This window comes from Hypanus sabinus, chromosome 2, assembly GCF_030144855.1.
Source record: "Hypanus sabinus isolate sHypSab1 chromosome 2, sHypSab1.hap1, whole genome shotgun sequence".
Lineage (NCBI taxonomy): Eukaryota > Metazoa > Chordata > Chondrichthyes > Myliobatiformes > Dasyatidae > Hypanus > Hypanus sabinus.
Window position 1 is genome coordinate 75,986,302 of NC_082707.1, and position 18,305 is coordinate 76,004,606.

The 18,305-nt window shown below is 40.9% G+C and overlaps 1 protein-coding gene across 1 annotated transcript in view; it reads left to right on the top strand.

Moving 5' to 3' along the window:
• Nucleotides 1-217: 217 nt before the first annotated feature.
• LOC132403652 (opsin-3-like) overlaps nt 218-18,305 on the top strand; it is a 75,280-nt gene continuing 57,192 nt past the window's right edge. The window contains exon 1 of the mRNA XM_059987158.1: nt 218-572. Within this exon, the coding sequence (XP_059843141.1) occupies nt 218-572 (355 nt within the window). The remainder of the gene's footprint in view (nt 573-18,305) is intronic.

An 18,305-nucleotide genomic window follows, 5' to 3' on the forward strand; every position in this document is an offset into this window, starting at 1 on the left:
GACCATCCTCGTCTCATCTGAGCTCAGGATACATGGAGAGTTAAAAAAAAGCGCGCCATCCACAAGGAGCGAGAGCTGTTAAGTGATTGAACACTGGACCCCAACCTCCTCCTTCACCTCTGGTCTGTTACGTGAGTCGGTGGGCAGTGGCGACTCTTCAAAGAGTGCGGCTTCAAACTTTCTTCCCCGCTTACTAATGCAGTGTGGAGGGCGGGAGATGTTTTCACTTAACCAGAGTGTCATGAACTACAGCGGCGGAGAGGTAGGGGCTTTCTATGACTGGGAGGCAGCCGGTCCCTTCTCGCTCGGCCCCACTGGTCATCTGGTCTCCGCCGTGTTCCTGGGCATCATCGGACTGTTGGGCTTCACCAACAATTTCCTGGTGTTGTTGCTGTTCTGCCGTTTCAAAGCACTGCGCTCGCCCGTTAACCTCCTGCTCGTTAACATCTCGCTCAGCGACCTGCTCGTCTGCATCTTGGGCACCCCTTTCAGCTTCGCTGCCAGCACCCAGGGGCGCTGGCTCATCGGGAAAGCGGGCTGCATTTGGTACGGATTCGCGAATGCCCTTTTCGGTGAGCTTCAGCAGAATATCTCGTTAAGCAGTAAATTCCAAAAGGGAATTGGATCTATGAATGAGGGAAAACTTTGATTTACACGTCATATCTAACTCAGTGATATCTCATTACTAAATAAGAAATCCCATAATTGTGCCTGTCGTCGTTCTGCTAGTGAGAAATATTGTATAATCAGTTATTGTTTGCCATCGTTCAGAACTTCCCAGAGCTCTTTCTAGCCAAAGTTGTCAAAGTTCCAGTCAGCGTTGTAGTTACAGTGAGATGGAGAGGTTGCAGCGGGTGAACGGGCTCTCACAAACCCGTTGGATTAAGAAGAGGGTGATCAGTTTTAGTGATGCTGGATACAGACTGAGAACGGGGTAAACTTCACTGATCTTTCAGATAGTTGCATGGGATTTTAAGCATTTAACTGAGAGACATCCCATTTGAATGATGGTAGCTTTGACATCTCATCCCCCCCCCCCCACCACCAAAAGTGCCTCAATGGAATGTAACCCTGTGCTTACGCTTTGAGATTTATCCTGTAAGGTGGCAGCTATGTGATATTTTGATCATGTGCATATCAACAGATGTAGTAAACACATAAAATATAAATCTAAGTATCTTAAATTTGCAGTTAGTGTGTAAATAGTGAGAGTAGAGACAGGATGATTTGGCAGATAAATGTGTGGCTGAGAAGCTGGTACGGGGGCAGGGCTTCAGGTTCTTAGATCATTGGCAGCTCTTCTGGGGGAAGTATGACCTGTACAAAAAGGACAGATTGCACTTGAACCCAAGGTGGACCAATATTCTCGTGGGTACGCTTGTTAGAATTGTTGGGGAGGGTTTAAGCTAATTTGACAAGGGGATGGGAACTGGAGTGAAGGGACTCAGGATAGGATGGATGGTGAAAAAACAACTACAGCATGCAGTTAGACTGTCAGGAAGGGCAGACAGATGATAGGACAAAACTGCTGCCAGCAGGGTGAGTATCAGTGCATTAGGAATGCAGATACAAAAAGGGTAGCAAATACAGTATTCTATGTGTAATATCTCAATGCACGGAGTAAAGAAATAATGTGGATGATCTTGTTGTATGTTTACAGATTGTTGGGTATGATGTTGTGGCCATCACTGAATTGTGGCTGAAGGATGGTTGTAGTTGGGAGCTGGATGTCCAAGGTTACACATTGTATCAGAGGGATAGGAAGGTAGGCAGACGGGGTGGCGTGGCTCAGCTGGTGAAGAATGGCATCAAATTATTAGAAAGATGTTACATAGGACTGGAAGACGTTGAATCCTTCTGGCTTAAGTTAAGAAACTGGAAAGGTAAAAGGACCCCGATGGCAGTTATATACAGACCTTCCAAGAGTAGCTGGGATGGAGACTAGAGAATACAACAGGAAATAGAAAAGGTATGTCAAAAGGGTAATGATATGATAGTTGTGGGAGATTTTAGCACGCAGGTCGATTGGGAAAATCAGGTTGGTAAAGTATCTCAAGAGAGTGAGTTTGTTAAATGCCCATGAGATGGCTTTTTAGAGCAGTTTGTCATTGAGCCTACTGGGGGATCAGCTATATTGGATTGGGTGTTATGTAATGAACTGGAGGCGATTAGGGAGCTTAAGGTAAAATAAAAACTCTTGGGAGACAGTGATCACAATATGATTGAGTTCAACATGAAATTTAATAGGGAGAAAGTAAAGTCTGACATAGAAATATTTCTGGGGAGTAAAAGAAATTACAGTGGCATGAGAGAGGAATTGGAAGGAGATGCTGGCAGGGATGACAGCAGAGCAGCAAAGGTTTGATTTTCTGAGAAAAATAAGGAAGGTGCAGGATAAAAGTATTCCAAAAATGAAGAAGTACTCAAATGGTAAATAGTACAACCGTAGCTGACAGGGAAGTCAAAGCTAATGTAAAAGCAAAACAGAGGGCATGCAACAAAGCAAAAATTAGCAGGAGATAGAAGATGGAAAATGTTTTAAAACTTAGATAGCAACTTAAAGTATCACTGGGGGAAAATGAAATATGAAAGTAAGCTAGCAAACAATATCAAGCTGGATAGAAAATAAAAGAGAGATGAGAGTGGATATATGAGCCCGAGTAAATGAAGCCAGAGAAATAATAATGATGAACAAGGAGATGGTAGATGAACTAAATGAGTATTTTGCATCAGTCTTCACTGTGGAAGACACTAGCAGTGTGCCAGGTGTTGAAGGGTGTGAGGAAGATAAGTGAGTACATTTACTATTACAAGGGAGACAGATCTCAAAAAGCTGAAAGATCTAAAGTGCATAAGTCACCTGAACTAGATGAACTAGGGTTCTGAAAATGGTAGTAGAGATTCTAGAGACATTAGTAATGATATTTCTAGAATCTTTGGACTCTGGAATGGTTCTGGAGGACTGGAAAATTGCAAATGATGCTCCACTCCTTAAGAAAGGGAGGAGGCGGCAGAAAAATATATATAGACCAGTTAGCCTGACCTCAGTGGTTGGGAAGATGTTGAAGTCAATTGTTAAGGATGAAGTAATGGAGTACTTGGTGACATAGGACAAAATGAGACAAAGTCAGCATGGTTTCCTTAAGGGAAAATCTCACCTAACGAACCTGTTCGAATTCTTTGGGGAGATTTCAAGTAGGATGGTTAAAGGGGATGCAGTGGATGTTGTATATTTGGATTTTCAGAAGGCATTTGACAAAATGCCACATGTGAGGCTGCTTACAAAGTTAAGAATCCATCATATTACAGGATAGTTACTAGCATGGTTAGAGTATTGGCTGATTGGTAGGAGGCAGCTAGTGGGAATAAATCAATCTTTTTCTGGTCAGCTGCTAGAGACTAGTGGTTTTCTGAGGGGGTCAGTGTCGGGACTGCCTCTTTTATGCTGTAAGTCAATGATTTAGATGATGAAATAGATGGCTTTGTTGCCAAGTTTGGAGATGATACAAAGGTTGGTGGAGGGACAGGTAATGTTGAGGAAACAGGAAGGCTGCAGAAGGATTTAGACAGTTTAGGAGAGTGAGCAAGAATATGGCAACTGAAATACAATGTTGGAAAATGCATGGTCATGCACTTTGGTAGAAAAAATACATGTGCAGACTATTTTCTAAATGGGAGGGGGAATAATCCAAAAATTGAAGATGCAAATGAACTTAGGAGGTCTTGTGTAGAACACCAGAAAGGTTAACTTGCGGGTTGAGACAGTAGTGAGGAAGGCATATGCAATGTTAGCACTCATTTCAAGAGGTCAAGAATGTAAGAGCAAGGATGTGAGGCCTCACCTTGAGTATTGTGAACAGTTTTGGGCTCCTCATCTAAGAAAAGATGTGCTGGTATTTGGGAGGATTCACAGGAGGTTCAAAAGGATGATTCCTGGCATGAAAAGGTTATCAAAGGAGGAATATTTGATGGCTCTGGGCTGGTACTCACTGGAATTTAGAAGGATGAGGGGGAATCTCATTGAAACCTTTTAAATGTTGAAAGGCCTAGACAGAATAGATGTGGAAAGGATGCTTTCCATGGTGGGAGAGTCTAGGACAAGAGGGCACAGCCTCAGGATAGAGGGGTGTCCATTTAAAACAGAGATGCGGAGAAATTTCTTCAGCCGGAGGGTAGTGAATTTGTGGAATTTATTATCACGGGCAGCTGTGGAGGTGGGTCATTCGGTGTATTTAAGGTGGAGATTGATTGGCCACAGCATCAAAGGTTATAGGGAGAAGGCTGGGGAGTGGGGCTAAGGAGGGGACAAAAGGATTCAGACATAATTGAATGGCGAAGGAGACTTGATGGACCAAGTGGCCTAAATCTGCTCTTATGTCTTATGGTCTTAATTATTCATCCTGAGATGACTTATTAAAATCTATTTTTCATACTATAGGCTGTAAAAGTAAAAAAAAGGTACCAAAATTTAAATTCAAAAAGTTTAAGCCATTAAATAACTTTCCATGTTTTTATGCTGGGTTTCTGATTCAGGAAACAGTGATTGAGTGTATCATTTTGAATAAGACAGAACATCCTCTATCATTGTGCCTTGGTACATTCAATATTGTGAATCCATCATGTCACTTATCTTCAGCAGACTGATGATGTCTTGTAAAATGTTACTTGGAGAAGTCCTTTGAGTCCATTTCAGCTGACATCAATCCCTCTTTTAAAGTAGTCTGGAAAATTAAAATTTCTGATATAAGCAACAAGTTGCATGGCAGATTGTACAAGCAAGCATGTTTAGCAAGAGATCAAGGTTTAAAACTTGCTTTTTGTCATGAGTTACTGCTTCCTATCAATGCAAATTAAATCCGTACGTAGCTGTAACTTTGTGCAGACTTGGTCAAATTGGCCAAGGTTCTGCAAGTATTTGTGTAGATTTCAATTCTTAAACCCTTAAGAAATTAGCACATGTATACATGACATGTCAAATATTTAATCATGTCAAGGTTTTAAAAAAGGACTTGGAGGTACACATTGAAATCAATTGTTCACATCTCCTCACAGTTCAGATTTGCACTCTACTGGCAGTCAAAAGTACATAGATCAGAAGCCTAAATGAATTGTTATACGAACATGATTTCTTAGATACTTAAGGTTTTTATTTCCCATGTAGATGTTCCAACAATACGTACCATTCTCTATAATGTTGTTTGTCAAAAGCAATTCAAACTTTACTGTTTACTCAAATGAAGTTTGAATTAAAGTGTCGGGGCACTGAAATTAAATGATTAGGATAACTACAGGTTAAAAATAGCATTACTGGTTCTATCGTTTATATTTTTGTGAATAACCAATGACATATTGAAATATGACAGCAGGATATTATATTTATCCAAACAGTTGCTATTTACCACATGAAAGCAATAAGGGTTTAATAGCAGGTAATGGATATTAGTATTCAGAAGTCAGTCTTCAAATGCATAGAAATGATTTAATGATATCTCTAGCAACTCGAGGATGATAAAGAAACAGTTGTCATTCTATGTGCTGTGCTTACTGTTGTGCAAAGTAGCTGTTCTCACCTTTATCTGAATATTTTGGGAGCCTAATGATATCTTGGTAGTATTTCTTGCCTTAATATGTGGAAGAAAGGCACAAACATAGTATTTTCAGTGAGAATCAGAAACTATTGCAGGAGATGAAATGCTGAAAGGAAAGAAAATGCTTAAGATACTCAGTAGGTGACCCAGCAAATAAAGAGAATTAATATTAATATTTTATGTTGACCCCCTCAGAAGAACTGCCAATGAAGTTAGTCCCCCTTTTTAAACAGATTTACAAGACATTCCTGGGCATCACAAGTGGTAAGCTGTTACATAATTTCCATAGAAGAGGATTGTCCCAGAATATATTGTTCTGCTGTGTTTATCCTAGCTATTATCCTTTCGAAATACAAAGTCTAATTGTTGCAAAATAAACTAAGGTTCAGGACATTTTATCATGAAATTGCATAGGAGTGAATTGGTGTTTAGGTGTTCTCCTGTTTCAGGTCACTGCTTAGATAGATAGATAGATAGATAGATAGATAGATAGATAGATAGATAGATAGATAGATAGATAGATAGATAGATACTTTATTCATCCCCAAGGGGATTTTTCCAGTGTCCCATACACTTATTGTAGCAAAACTAATTACATACAGTATTTAACTCAGTATAAATATGATATGCATCTGAAATCACCCTCCCAAAAAGCATTAATAAATAGCTTTTAAAAAGTTCTTAAATAGTTTACTAAAGTGCATTGAGTGGTAACTTAAGCTCAGTCCTAACCCCGGCACTTTAACATGTCTTGCTCCTGGTGGTTGAATTGTAGAGCCGAATGGCGTTGGGGAGTAATGATCTCTTCATCCTGTCTGAGGAGCATTGCATTGACAGCAACCTGCTGCTGAAGCTGCTTCTCCGTCTCTGGATGGTGCTGTGCAGAGGATGTTCAGGGTTTTCCATGATTGACCGTAGCCTACTCAGCACCCTCCGCTCTGCCACCGATGTCATACTCTCCAGTTCTGTGCTCACGACAGAGCCCGCCTTCCTTACCAGCTTATTAAGATGTGAGGCGTCCCTCTTCTTAATGCTGCCTCCCCAGCATGCCACCACAAAGAAGAGGGCGCTCTCCACAACTAACCGATAGAACATCTTCAGCACCTCACTACAAACATTGGATGATGCCAGCCTTCTGAGGAAGTATAGTCAACTCTGTGCTTTCCTGCACAGGGCATCTGTGTTGGCAGTCCAGTCTAGCTTCTCGTCTAACTGCACTCCCAGATACTTATAGGTCTTAACCTGCTCCACACATTCTCCATTAATGATCACTGACTCCATATGAGGCCTAGATCTCCTAAAGTCCACCACCATCTCCTTGGTCTTGGTGATATTGAGACGCAGGTAGTTTGAGTTGCACCATATCACAAAGTCCAGTATCAGTTTCCTATACTCATCCTCCTGACCTTAGCAGCGAATTTTAACTTTGCTGCATGGATGCCTATATGAAACAGAGCATTGCTTGCTTAGAGCAAACATCTAAGTGAGATGCAAACTGCTGGAGGAATCTAGTAGGTGTAGCAGCACTTAAGAGACAAAGGGATGTTTCATGTCAAAACGGTGCTTCTGGACTGAGAATGCAGAGGGAAAATAGAGAGCAGAAAGAGGTGTGAGGAAGGAATGAAGCAGGGTCTGCAAGTCACTAAGTAGAACTAGATAAGGAGGGCACTGATGAACGGACAAGGCCATTGGGGGTTGGGTTTACAGTTTGCCAACAGTGACTGATGGATGATAGACAGAATCAGGTGAGAGATAAAAGGGGCAGATGGAGCCAGGTTGTGGAAGAGTTGGGAGATGGAGGTAAAAACACATGTGGAGAAAAAAAAGGCTTCAGATGCAGGAATCTGATAAGTAAGGAAGGTGACAAGGAATTAGATAAGGGACGGATGATAGACAAGCTGGAACCAGTGGAGGGAAAGAATAGGAGACTCAGTAGGTTGTGTATATGGGTTATATACAGGTAGAAACAGATGGGAAGGCAACCATATCTGGGTAATGGAGGCCTGGGCACTGTTGGAACCTAAGTGAATCAAAATAAGAATGGAACAGAGTACCTGAAATTAGGAAATTCAGTGTTCATACTGTTCGGTTGTAGACTATCTAGGTGGATTAAGAAGTATTGTTTGTCTCGATCGCATTTGGTGTCAATCTGCAAGTAAAAGAGGCTGAGGATATACATGTCAGTGCAATAACTTCTTTTTCTTTCTATATTATCATACATTGCATTGTACTGCTGCTGCTAACTTAAATTTCACAGCACATGCTGGTGATAGTAAACCTGATTCTGATTATGAATGAATTGCCATATCACTAGGAACTCAAGATGACCTTTGCAGTCAGAGTGTAGGTGTTCTGCAACTGGTAGTCTATTCTACATTTGGTTCCACTACAATCACTGGAATTAATGTCCAGTGTGACGTACAGTTGCAAAGGCAGAGTTTCTGCCCCTTTCCCTCTTATTAAATTTAAGCAGCTATGTTTGGATGAAGACTATAATAAGGACAAAAACAAAAAAATGAGTGAGGACAAAACTGAACCCTGGTGAAAGATTATCAATGAGCAGATACTGATTCATTTAGTTGCCATTTGCTTTACTAACTGTTGATGGAACGGTGATAAAATAGTAACTCGTGAGTGTATTCTTTCTTGGATTATACATTAATTTAATAATGTAATGTATAACCCAATGCCGCAGCTTTACTAGAACAGCTTGGTAAAAAGTGAATAAACTCAGCTACTCAGGCTCTTGCACTGCTGATATTTTCTGAGTTCACACCATTAAGTGTGTCTATATACACTCAGTGGCCACTTTTTTAATGAGAGTTTTGCCCACAGAATTGCTGCTCACTGGATAATTTTAGCTTTTTTTTTGCACCATTCTCTGTAAACTCTAAAGACTTTTCTGCATGAAAATCCCAGAAGATCAGCAATTTCTGAGACACTTAAACCACCCCATCTAGCACCAACAATTATCTCATGGTCTTAGTTTTGCATAGGCTGTAAAAAAATAGTTTATATTCTTGCCCTTATTGGTGGGGATTACAGCAAAAGATAGTCTGCTTGGCATTTTAATTGAAGATTATCCATCTTGTAAAAAGAATAATGCGATTGTCACCATTGCATTCAGTCGGTCATCTAACAATACTGTATAATTGATAATTAATTTGAAATTATCATTGTTGCTCAGTAGATGAATAAAACTAGAAACAAAAACAAAATAGTCAACAAATTGAGCTGTAAAGTCCAACAATTTGCAGCACTGTCAATATTGACAATGGCAATAACCCCTTGATGGTTTTCAGCTGTTACTAGAACAGCTAATGAAAGATAATGTCTTTTAAACTATAAAACATATTAGAAAAAGTGTATTGGACCCAATAGTACAAAATATTCCTTCATAATACTAGCTATACCACTGTGTTGACTCAGTTTGAAGAACTTTGTAAAAAAAAACTGCACCCTTGTAATTCTTTGAACAAATGACAAGCATATCATATGACAAGCTGTGGTGCGTTAACCTGGATTTTGTAGTTTGTAATTCTCAGTTACAGCTCTGATTCCTGATTGCCTCATACTTGCCAAGTTTAGTTCTGGAAATCTGAACTTGCAAGTAAAGAATGCTCTGTATCCAAAAAAAAACCAGCCATAAAATCACCCTGGAAAACTTTTGATAGATGGATAATCCATTTTTTTTAGCTTTGTCATTAATTAATTGTTATTAAGCTTGAATTCTTCTGAATAATCCAACATTCAAAAATAGAAAAAATAGTGAAATAAACTTATTAAAAGAATAATTAATAGCATCACTTAAAATCTAGGAAAGTAAAATCAATGTGGCTGTAAATAAGAATAACTAAGGAAAGTGTAACCAACCCTTTTATACATTATTCTACACAATTCTGAAATCTCCTTTCAGGCGAAATCCAACATGATGTCAAATTTGAGGGAGTTATAGGAGATCCGTATTTAGCTGTTGATTCAGTGGCTGAAATCTCTTAGCAAGTTTGAACTTGTGCGTTTGAAGGTACACGTGCTTTAGACTCAACCCTCTTGCGTTTATAGAGTTTTATGCTGGCAGATTACCATGGAATTGATAACATTTACCAACATACAGTGGACACATTGAGTTTGGAAAGCCGCAATTGACTTAATCTTCTTAGACAAAAGATGAGTTGCTGCTCCTCAAGGCTATGTAAGCTTTCATTATAATGCTATAGGACATTGGGATTTGAAGGATCCATTGGTAGGATAAGCAAACTATAAGTAGGTGTCCTCTCCCAGGTCAATAACTGTACGACAAAGCAATGGATAGGCTGTATTTTTCACATGCACAAGATAAGTTTCCTGAAATAAACGCTGTTTTCTGAGCTCTGTCATAATAAGAGATTGATCGGCAGCAGAAGAAAAGATTCAAGGATATTCTGAAAACTTTGGAAAATTTTCAACACCCTTTCAATCCCAGGGAATCCTTAAGCCTCAACAGTTCAAGACTGAGACACAGTTAGGATACTATCGAAATTCTTAAATCAACATGTTATAACTATTTAGAAGGCTAGCAGTGGAAGAATAAATAACCAAATTATGAACTAGCACATTGGAATAATTAGCATATTATTATAGTAGAAACAAAGCCTTCTTGTAACCTTGTACATTATATGTCGCATATATTTGTATTAATCTGTTGGGAATTGGAGGGTGCAGAACTGGAGGTCCTGGAGTCCATTTCTGGTCTTTCATTACCTGGCATCCATAATCCTCAGTGACGTTCCACTACTTTCTCTGCTTGATAAGTGAGTCAGGAAACATCAAAAAAATCCTCTCAAGCAAAAACACTTACTTTGATAATTAATTGAGCTGAAAGACTTAAATGAGCTTCTTGAAATGAATTATTAAAAGCATTACTCACCAGCAACTTGGTGAATAAAATAATGTTTAACATATAATAATCAAGACAGAAAAATGCTGGAAACACTCAGCAGGTCAGAAACCATCAAGGAAGAGAAAGAGACTTGATGTTTCAAATTGTGATGCTTTGCTCAAATTCAGAACAAATGCTTTACATTTGCTGCATTTTCTGATATTGCTCTGTAATTGTACAAGTGGCCATAGTGCTCACAAAGAGTTAATTGAACAAATTCTATCTGGCCATTGGTCTTTCAATAGATTAGAGCAGTGTACAGTGGAAAATCTGAAGCAAATTGTTGGAGAAGTGGCCTGCCCTCATTTCCTGGAATGTCTTCCATACTGTGACACTTTCAACAAACATATGGCCAATGTCTCTGCTTTAAGTCTGGCCAACAGAAAACATGGGAGATAATCCTGTTCTGCAGGTGTTGTAAAGCATTTGTAGTGAACAAATATGTACATGCCTAATTTGACACATCCACTGGTATGGAATTCCTGTAAGCATTGTTTTCAATGGAAATCTGGAATCACTATGTTATGAAGAGAGAGAGTTCACAGAATAATCATTCTGGTATCAGGCAACAAACAGAAGATTAAGATGGATGATTATTCTGGAAAGTTCTCTACGGGATTGATAGTAGTGAAACTGTAAAGAGAGTTTCTTCAGTATGTTCTTGGGTAGATATAAATTATATCGGCACTGGAGGTGAACTGGCCCATCAGATAATGCCCTGCTATTCAATAAAATTATTGGCTGATTTGACTGTATCCTCAACTCTACATTCCCACCTTCCATATGTAACTTTCCACCAGTTTGCATATCAAGGATCTATCTGTCACTTAAACAGATTCAAAGACTCTGCTTTTGCTGCCCTTTGTTCCAAAGATGCATAAACTTCTGTGAAAAAAATTCCCCTCCTCCTGAATGCCCAGAAAATATGGACATTTCCTTATTTTTATATTCCTAGTTGTAGATCCTTTGGTGAAAGAATATGTCCTCTCCATGCCACTCTATCAAGGCCCTCAGGATCTTCAAACGAGAGAAAAACTATAGATGCTAGAAACCCATTTGCAACACACACAAAATGCTGGAGGAACTCAGCAGGCTAAGCAGTATCTATAAAAAAAAAGTAAACAGAGGATGTTTCAGGCTAAGACCCTTCATCTGGACATAATAAGATCCCCTCAGGATCTTGTATATTTCAAAGTAGTCCCTTCTCATCTTCTAAATTCCCACCTGTATAAGCCAAGACTGTGAAACTGTTCTTCATAAGACAACCAGTCAAGGAAACTTTTGTGACCTGCTTCCAAAGTATTAACATATTTCATTAAATTAGGAGACGTAGACTGAACATAGTACTCCAAATGTTGTCTCACAAGTGCCCGATGTAATTGCAGAATAACTGCAATACTATTGCATTCAATTCCCCTAGCAATAAACAATGACTGCTTTCTGTTAACAGTTTTCTTAAAGATCGTCTTTAGTGGAGAAACTGAAGGAGTTGGACTTGGTGTGGCTCAAGTGTCAGGGAGGGGTGGGTGTGCAAAAACAGTGTGCAGTCTAACAGCAACTCGTATCTTAGTTGCTTTTCTTGTAATCACAAGGCCCTGTTGGATATTGTTAATGTGGTTAAGTTGGCGATTAACCATATCTACTCCTGCCTTAGAAGTGACTTAGATCCTCTCCAATTTGCCTACCAGCACAACAGGTCCACAGCAGGTGCCATCTCATTAGCTCTTCACTCAACCCTGGAAAATATGGACAGCAATGGTGCATAAATCCGAAAGCTCTTTATTGACTACAGTTCAGCATTCAGTACCATCATCCCCTCAAAACTAATCAATAAGCTTCATGACATTGGCCTCAATATCTCCTGTGCAATTGTATCCTTGATTTCCTCACTTGTAGACCCCAGTCAGTTTGGATTGGCAACAACATCGTCTCCATGATCTCCATCAGCACAGGTGCACCACAAGGCTGTGTGCTTAGAGCCCTGCTCTACTTGCTTTACACTTTTGACTGTGTAGCTAAGCACAGCTCCAATGCCATATTTAAGTTTGCTGATGACACCACTGTCATTGGCTGAATCAAAGGTGGTGACGAATCAGCATATAGGAGGGAGATTGGAAATCTGGCTGAGTGGTGCCACAGCAACAATCTCTCACTGCATGTCAGCAAGACCAAGGAGCTGATAGTGACTTCAGAAGGAGGAAACCAGAGGTCCATGAATCAGTCCTCATTGGAAGATCAAAGGTGGAGAGGATCACTGACTTTAAATTCCTCTGCATTATTATTTCAGGGGATCTGTCCTTGGCACAGCACATAATTGCAATTATGAGGAAAGCACATAATGTTTGTACTTTGGAGTTTGCAATGATTTGGCGTAACAGCTAAAACTTTGGCAAACTTCTATAGATGTCCAGCGCTGAGTTTATTAGGTGGATGCATCACAGCCTGGTATGGAAACTTCAGTGCCCTTGAATGGAAAATCCTACAAAATGTAATGAATATGGCCCTCCCCACAATTGAGCACATTGGCATGAAACATTGTCAAAGGAAAGCAGCATTCAACATCAGCCAGGATTTGCTCTCATCTCATTGCTGCCTTTAGGAAGAAGGTACAGGAGCCTCAAGACTCACACCACCATGTTCAGGAACAGTTATTACCCCTCAACCATCAGGTTCTTGAGTGAAGGAGCTAACTTCATTCAACTTCACTTGCACTGTCACTGAACTGTTCCCACAACTTTTGGACTCATTTTCTGGGACTCTTCATCTCATGTTCTCCATATTTATTGCTCATTTATTTATCATTATTATTTCTTTCTTTTTGTAATTGCACAGCTTGTTGTCTTTTGCACATTGGTTGAACACCTAAGTTGGCACAGTCTTTCATTGATTCTATTATAGTTATTATTTTATAATGGATTTATTGAATATGCATGCAAGAAAATGAATCACCGGGTTGTACATGGTGACATATATGTACTTTGATAATAAATTTACTTTGATATTGACTATGAATGCTCCAAATCCAATTCACTGACTTGTTGGCGGACTGCAAAGTAGCTGCGAGGCCACGGTTGCAGCAAGGACAAGATCTGAAGCTGCGATGTCACCTGTTTACAGATGCCCAGGGGAGAAGCTTTGGAGTCGGTGAGCTCCACTGAAGTGCTGGGAGCGGCGTGGCACAGCATCCAAGCTAGAGTTGGTGTTGCTCCCCAGTGTTTGCTCAGCAGAAGGCAAGCCATATTGTGTTCGACTGCAGATTACTGCAATATTCACGGACTCAGGGTTGTGGACTATATTTTTTTTTACATGACTGTATTTTACTGATATCTTATACATGCCTTGTGCACTGTATGAATGTTAGCACTGTGTTTGGTTCCTTGGCCCTGGATTAAATTTGTTTTGTTTGGTTTACTACTGAAGTGTTACAGTGAACTGAAACAGTCAATGCCTATAGATCAGTTCCCGGGCTGATTTTCACTGACTGGTCATTTTCCTATCAGCATCTGAAATATTCTTGGGTAAAGCATTTAAATAGTTATGCTTTGGGATGTACTGTTCAGCTTCTGGGATTTTTGTAGTTGCATGATTTTTCAGAGTAAAAGCTTAATTCCAGTTCTGGCTTTGTTCCATCTCTTGGCTTTGGGTTGCATCAGTAGTTATAGGCAAGCAACACAACAAAGGACTTTGATGTGCTCTACTGACTTGGCATCCAGTGGAAGATCTGTGCGCAGTTGTACAACAGCAACAAGCTCAATCTGAGACAGCCCAGCTGAGGTTAATTGAAACCCTGACCAGCAGATTACCAGTGAGTTCAATGATGTTGATATCAGACACTGAACAAAACTCATGTGCATCAGTTGTCGTATCCATTACCATGTTCCATTTCAATGCTCTTCAGGAGTTATGTTTGCATCATGGTTCAAATGTTATGAAGATAAGTTTTGGGTTGAGTTCACAAGTAAAAACAACTCATAGAAGACAAGCACTTTTCTCCAAAAATTGCTGAACTTGAGGGCTATTTCAACTGCATTCTGCCATAGAACTCATGAAAGATTATTTGAGAGACTCTCTGAGCAGTTTTGTAGTTCAGTATCTCTCTTCACTGTTCACTACCATTGCCTAAAACTTGTGAAACCCTTTCACCAAGCTTGGCTCATTAGGTAACTCTGCTGACAGCCTCATGACTCAGCAGTGAGAAGGCCACCTTTCATAAACAACATACGCCTAGGGTCAGTATGATTTGAGGTTCAACCAAACAGGAAAGTTAGGATGTTCCAATTAAGGAGCACAGGTAGTAGTGAATGTTGTGTAAATACTGCCTGTACACAGTAATCAGTAGCCCAGAAATGAGAGATCATACACCAACATAAAATTATAAAGAAAGTATATTTGCAAAATTTTCAACTTACAGTCACAGAAAACAAATAGAAAAATAAAAGGGCCCATTACAGTAAAACCAGTCCAGAGTGCACATAAATGTTGGAGCTCTTTTCTGGATTATTTGGAGGTGTATTGCTTTACTCTTGTGCTGGACCCACAGTCTGCCTCCACATTCCAAACTTCCTTTGAACAAACTAGCACACTCAAGTGTATTGGCCCTTTCCCCTTGGAGCGATTCATCTGCATAAAACACTTCTTGCACTGTCCTTCCAACAGCATTCTGCAGCATCTTCCCTTGTGCCCCGCTCTGCAGCTCTCACCAAAAGACCCCAAACCAGACTACAGTCCTTCAGAAATCTGATCCCACCCAGCTCTCTTGAATCTTCCACGGGGCAGAAAGTTACAACTGGCTGACACAACATTCCTCAGTTAGACAACATTGCCCCTTATCTTCAGCCAAAGCCAAAACACTCTTTCCAGCAGGACACAGTGCTTTTATAGAAAACTGCTAAAATAAAATACCTCACAGCATAGCATAGAAATCTTAAACCAGAACATTACATTTGTTAAAACATGACACTGATGACTTCATCGCACATGCTGGTGCCATCAGCCCCTGTATGTGAAGAGTTCAGGCCGGGTAACATGATTTAATCACAATTCAGATGTCTGATTCCTACTTCTGGGCTTCAGGCACCTGGCCATGCTGACATTCATAAACGGCTTCTCGCGAGACTGAAACAAGATCCTGATATGACCCTAGAAGCTATCATTGAAGAATGTCGACATTTGATGAGCCTGAAAAATGATTCCAACCTGATCAAACAGAACCCTGTCAATGCCGTTTCCACCGGCCCCGACGTCACTCAGCAGGTCTCTGGGCAGCCAAGCTCAACTTGCTGGAAATGTAATGCATGGTATTATGCAAGAAACAGCCCTTGCAGGAAACACAGTTGCAACAAATGCTAAAACCACGGTTATAAAGGAGGCTTTTGTGGTCCTTCACCAGGGACCAGTGAATCACAAGGATATGAAGGTTCAAAGGTGATAGGTGCAAATGGGAGTGGGGCAGGGGGTGAAGCAAAGAGCTGGGAAGTTGATTGGTGAAAAAGATAAAAGAGCTGGAGAAGGGGGGATCTGAAAGGAGAGGGTAGAGGATCATGGAAGAAAGGGGAGGGGAAGGAGCACCAGAGGGAGGTGTTGGACAGCTACGGAAATAAGGTGAGAGAGGGAAATGGGAAAGGGGAATGGTGAAGAGGGGTGTGCAATTACTGGAAGTTTAGGAAATCTTCAAACAGTTGGAGGCTACCCAGATGGAAATTAAGGTGTTGCTCTTCTAACTTGTATGTGACCTCATCACACCAGAAGAGTCTGTACTCCAGCTGAAGGAGCAACACCTGGCCGAGCTGATTAACATTTCTGGAATCTTCTGGCAAACGAGACAAAATCTGCAGATGCTAGAAAACCAAGTAACACACACAAAAATGCTGGAGAAACTCAGCAGGCCAGGCAGCATCTACGGAAAAGAGTACAGTCGACGTTTTGGGCTGAGACCCTTCATCAGGACTGGAGAAAAAAGATGAGGACTCAGAGTTGGGAGGTGGTGTGAGGGGAGAAAGAAACACAAGGTGATAGGTGAAACTGTGCAGTGGGGGAGGGGTGAAGTAAAGAGCTGGGAAGTTGATTGGTGAAAAAGATACAGGGCTGGAGAAGGGGGAATCTGATAGGAGAGGACAAAAGGCCATGGAAGAAAGGAAAGGGGAAGGAGCACCAGAGACCAGAGGGAGGCGTTAGGCAGGCAAGTAGATAGGATGAGAAAGGGAAAAGGGGATGAGGAATAGAGAAGGTGGGGAGCATTACCAGAAGTTTAAGAAATCAATGTTCATGCTATCAGGTTGTAGGCTACCCAGATGGAGTGTAACGTGTTGTTCCTCTAACCTGATTGTGGCCTCATCACAACAGTAGAGGAGGCCATGGATTGACATATCGGAATGGGAATGGAAGGTGGAATTAAAACTTGTGGCAACTGGGAGATCCTGCTTCTCCTGGCAGACAGAACGTAGGTGCTCAGCGAAGCGGTCTCCTAATCTACGTCAAGTCTCGCCGATATGCAGGAGGCCACATGAGCCACAGGAGCAGTCAGCAGAGAGGCATGTCCAGACATGCATACACATAGTTTACCACACAAGGATAAGCGCCAGGAGGGAGATCAGTGGGGAGGGATGGATGGACAAGGGAGTTGCATTGGGAGTGATCCCTGTGGAAAGCAGTAAGTATGGGGGTTGGGGGAGGGGAAGGTGTGCTTGGTGGTGGGATCCCATTGAAGATGATGGAAGTTATGGAGAATTATGTGCTGGATGCAGAAGCTGGTGGGGTGGTAGGTGAGCACAAGAGGAACCCTATCCCTGGTGATGTGGCGGGGGGATGGGATGAAGGCAAATGTATGTGAAATGGAAGAGGGCAGTGTTGATGGTGGAGGAAGGGAAGCCCCTCTCTGAAGAAGGAGGACCTCTGGAACCTTCTGTTTTTATTTTAGATTTTGAATATCTGCAATACTTCAACTTATTTAATGAAATCAGAATTATTTCCAAGGAAGTTAGCTCATTATTCTCTATTTCTCAAATCTGTGCTTTAAAAAAAAACAAGAAGGTGACAATGCAACAATAGCATACAATCTTGACAACATTCAGAACTAAATCAGTCATGTGACCACAAGTTTAATTGCTGTACTTGTCAAGCTGGAGATTTCACTTTTGTCTGATGTATGTAATCTACCACAAAGAACTACCAGAAGGACTTCTGCCATTCCTAAATTCCCTGATTCCTTTGGATGTCAGTGCTCTCAATTAGTAATGAAGCCATGCCTGCTAACTTTATTAACTTGCAATTACAAACAACACTTCTTTTTCTGTTTCTCACTTCACTCAGACCATCCACAGAAACCCATGTAACTGGACAAGGATTATGACTCATCAGCACATGGTGTTTACTCTGTAGGTAGGTTCCATGATGAGGCTTGAGTTGGAAGTGGTTCAGAAGGATTAGATTTTATTGCACAGCTTCTCATCCAACTTCTCTACACTTAAATGGATTCATGGAAAAGGCAGTGTTGATTATAAACAGTCTTGATATATTGTGTCTGGTGCTCCCGGTTGGCCTGCTATATATTGGTGAGACCCAATGCAGACTGGGACACCGTTTCACTGAACATCTATGCTCTGTCTGCCAGAGGAAACAGGATCTCCCAGTGGCCACACATTTTAATTCCATGTCCCATTCCCATTCCGGTATGTCAATAGACAATAGACAATAGGTGCAGAAGAAGACCATTCGGCCCTTCGAGCCTGCACTGCCATTTTGAGATCAGGGCTGATCATCTGCTATCAATACCCAGTTCCTGCCTTGTCCCCATATCCCTT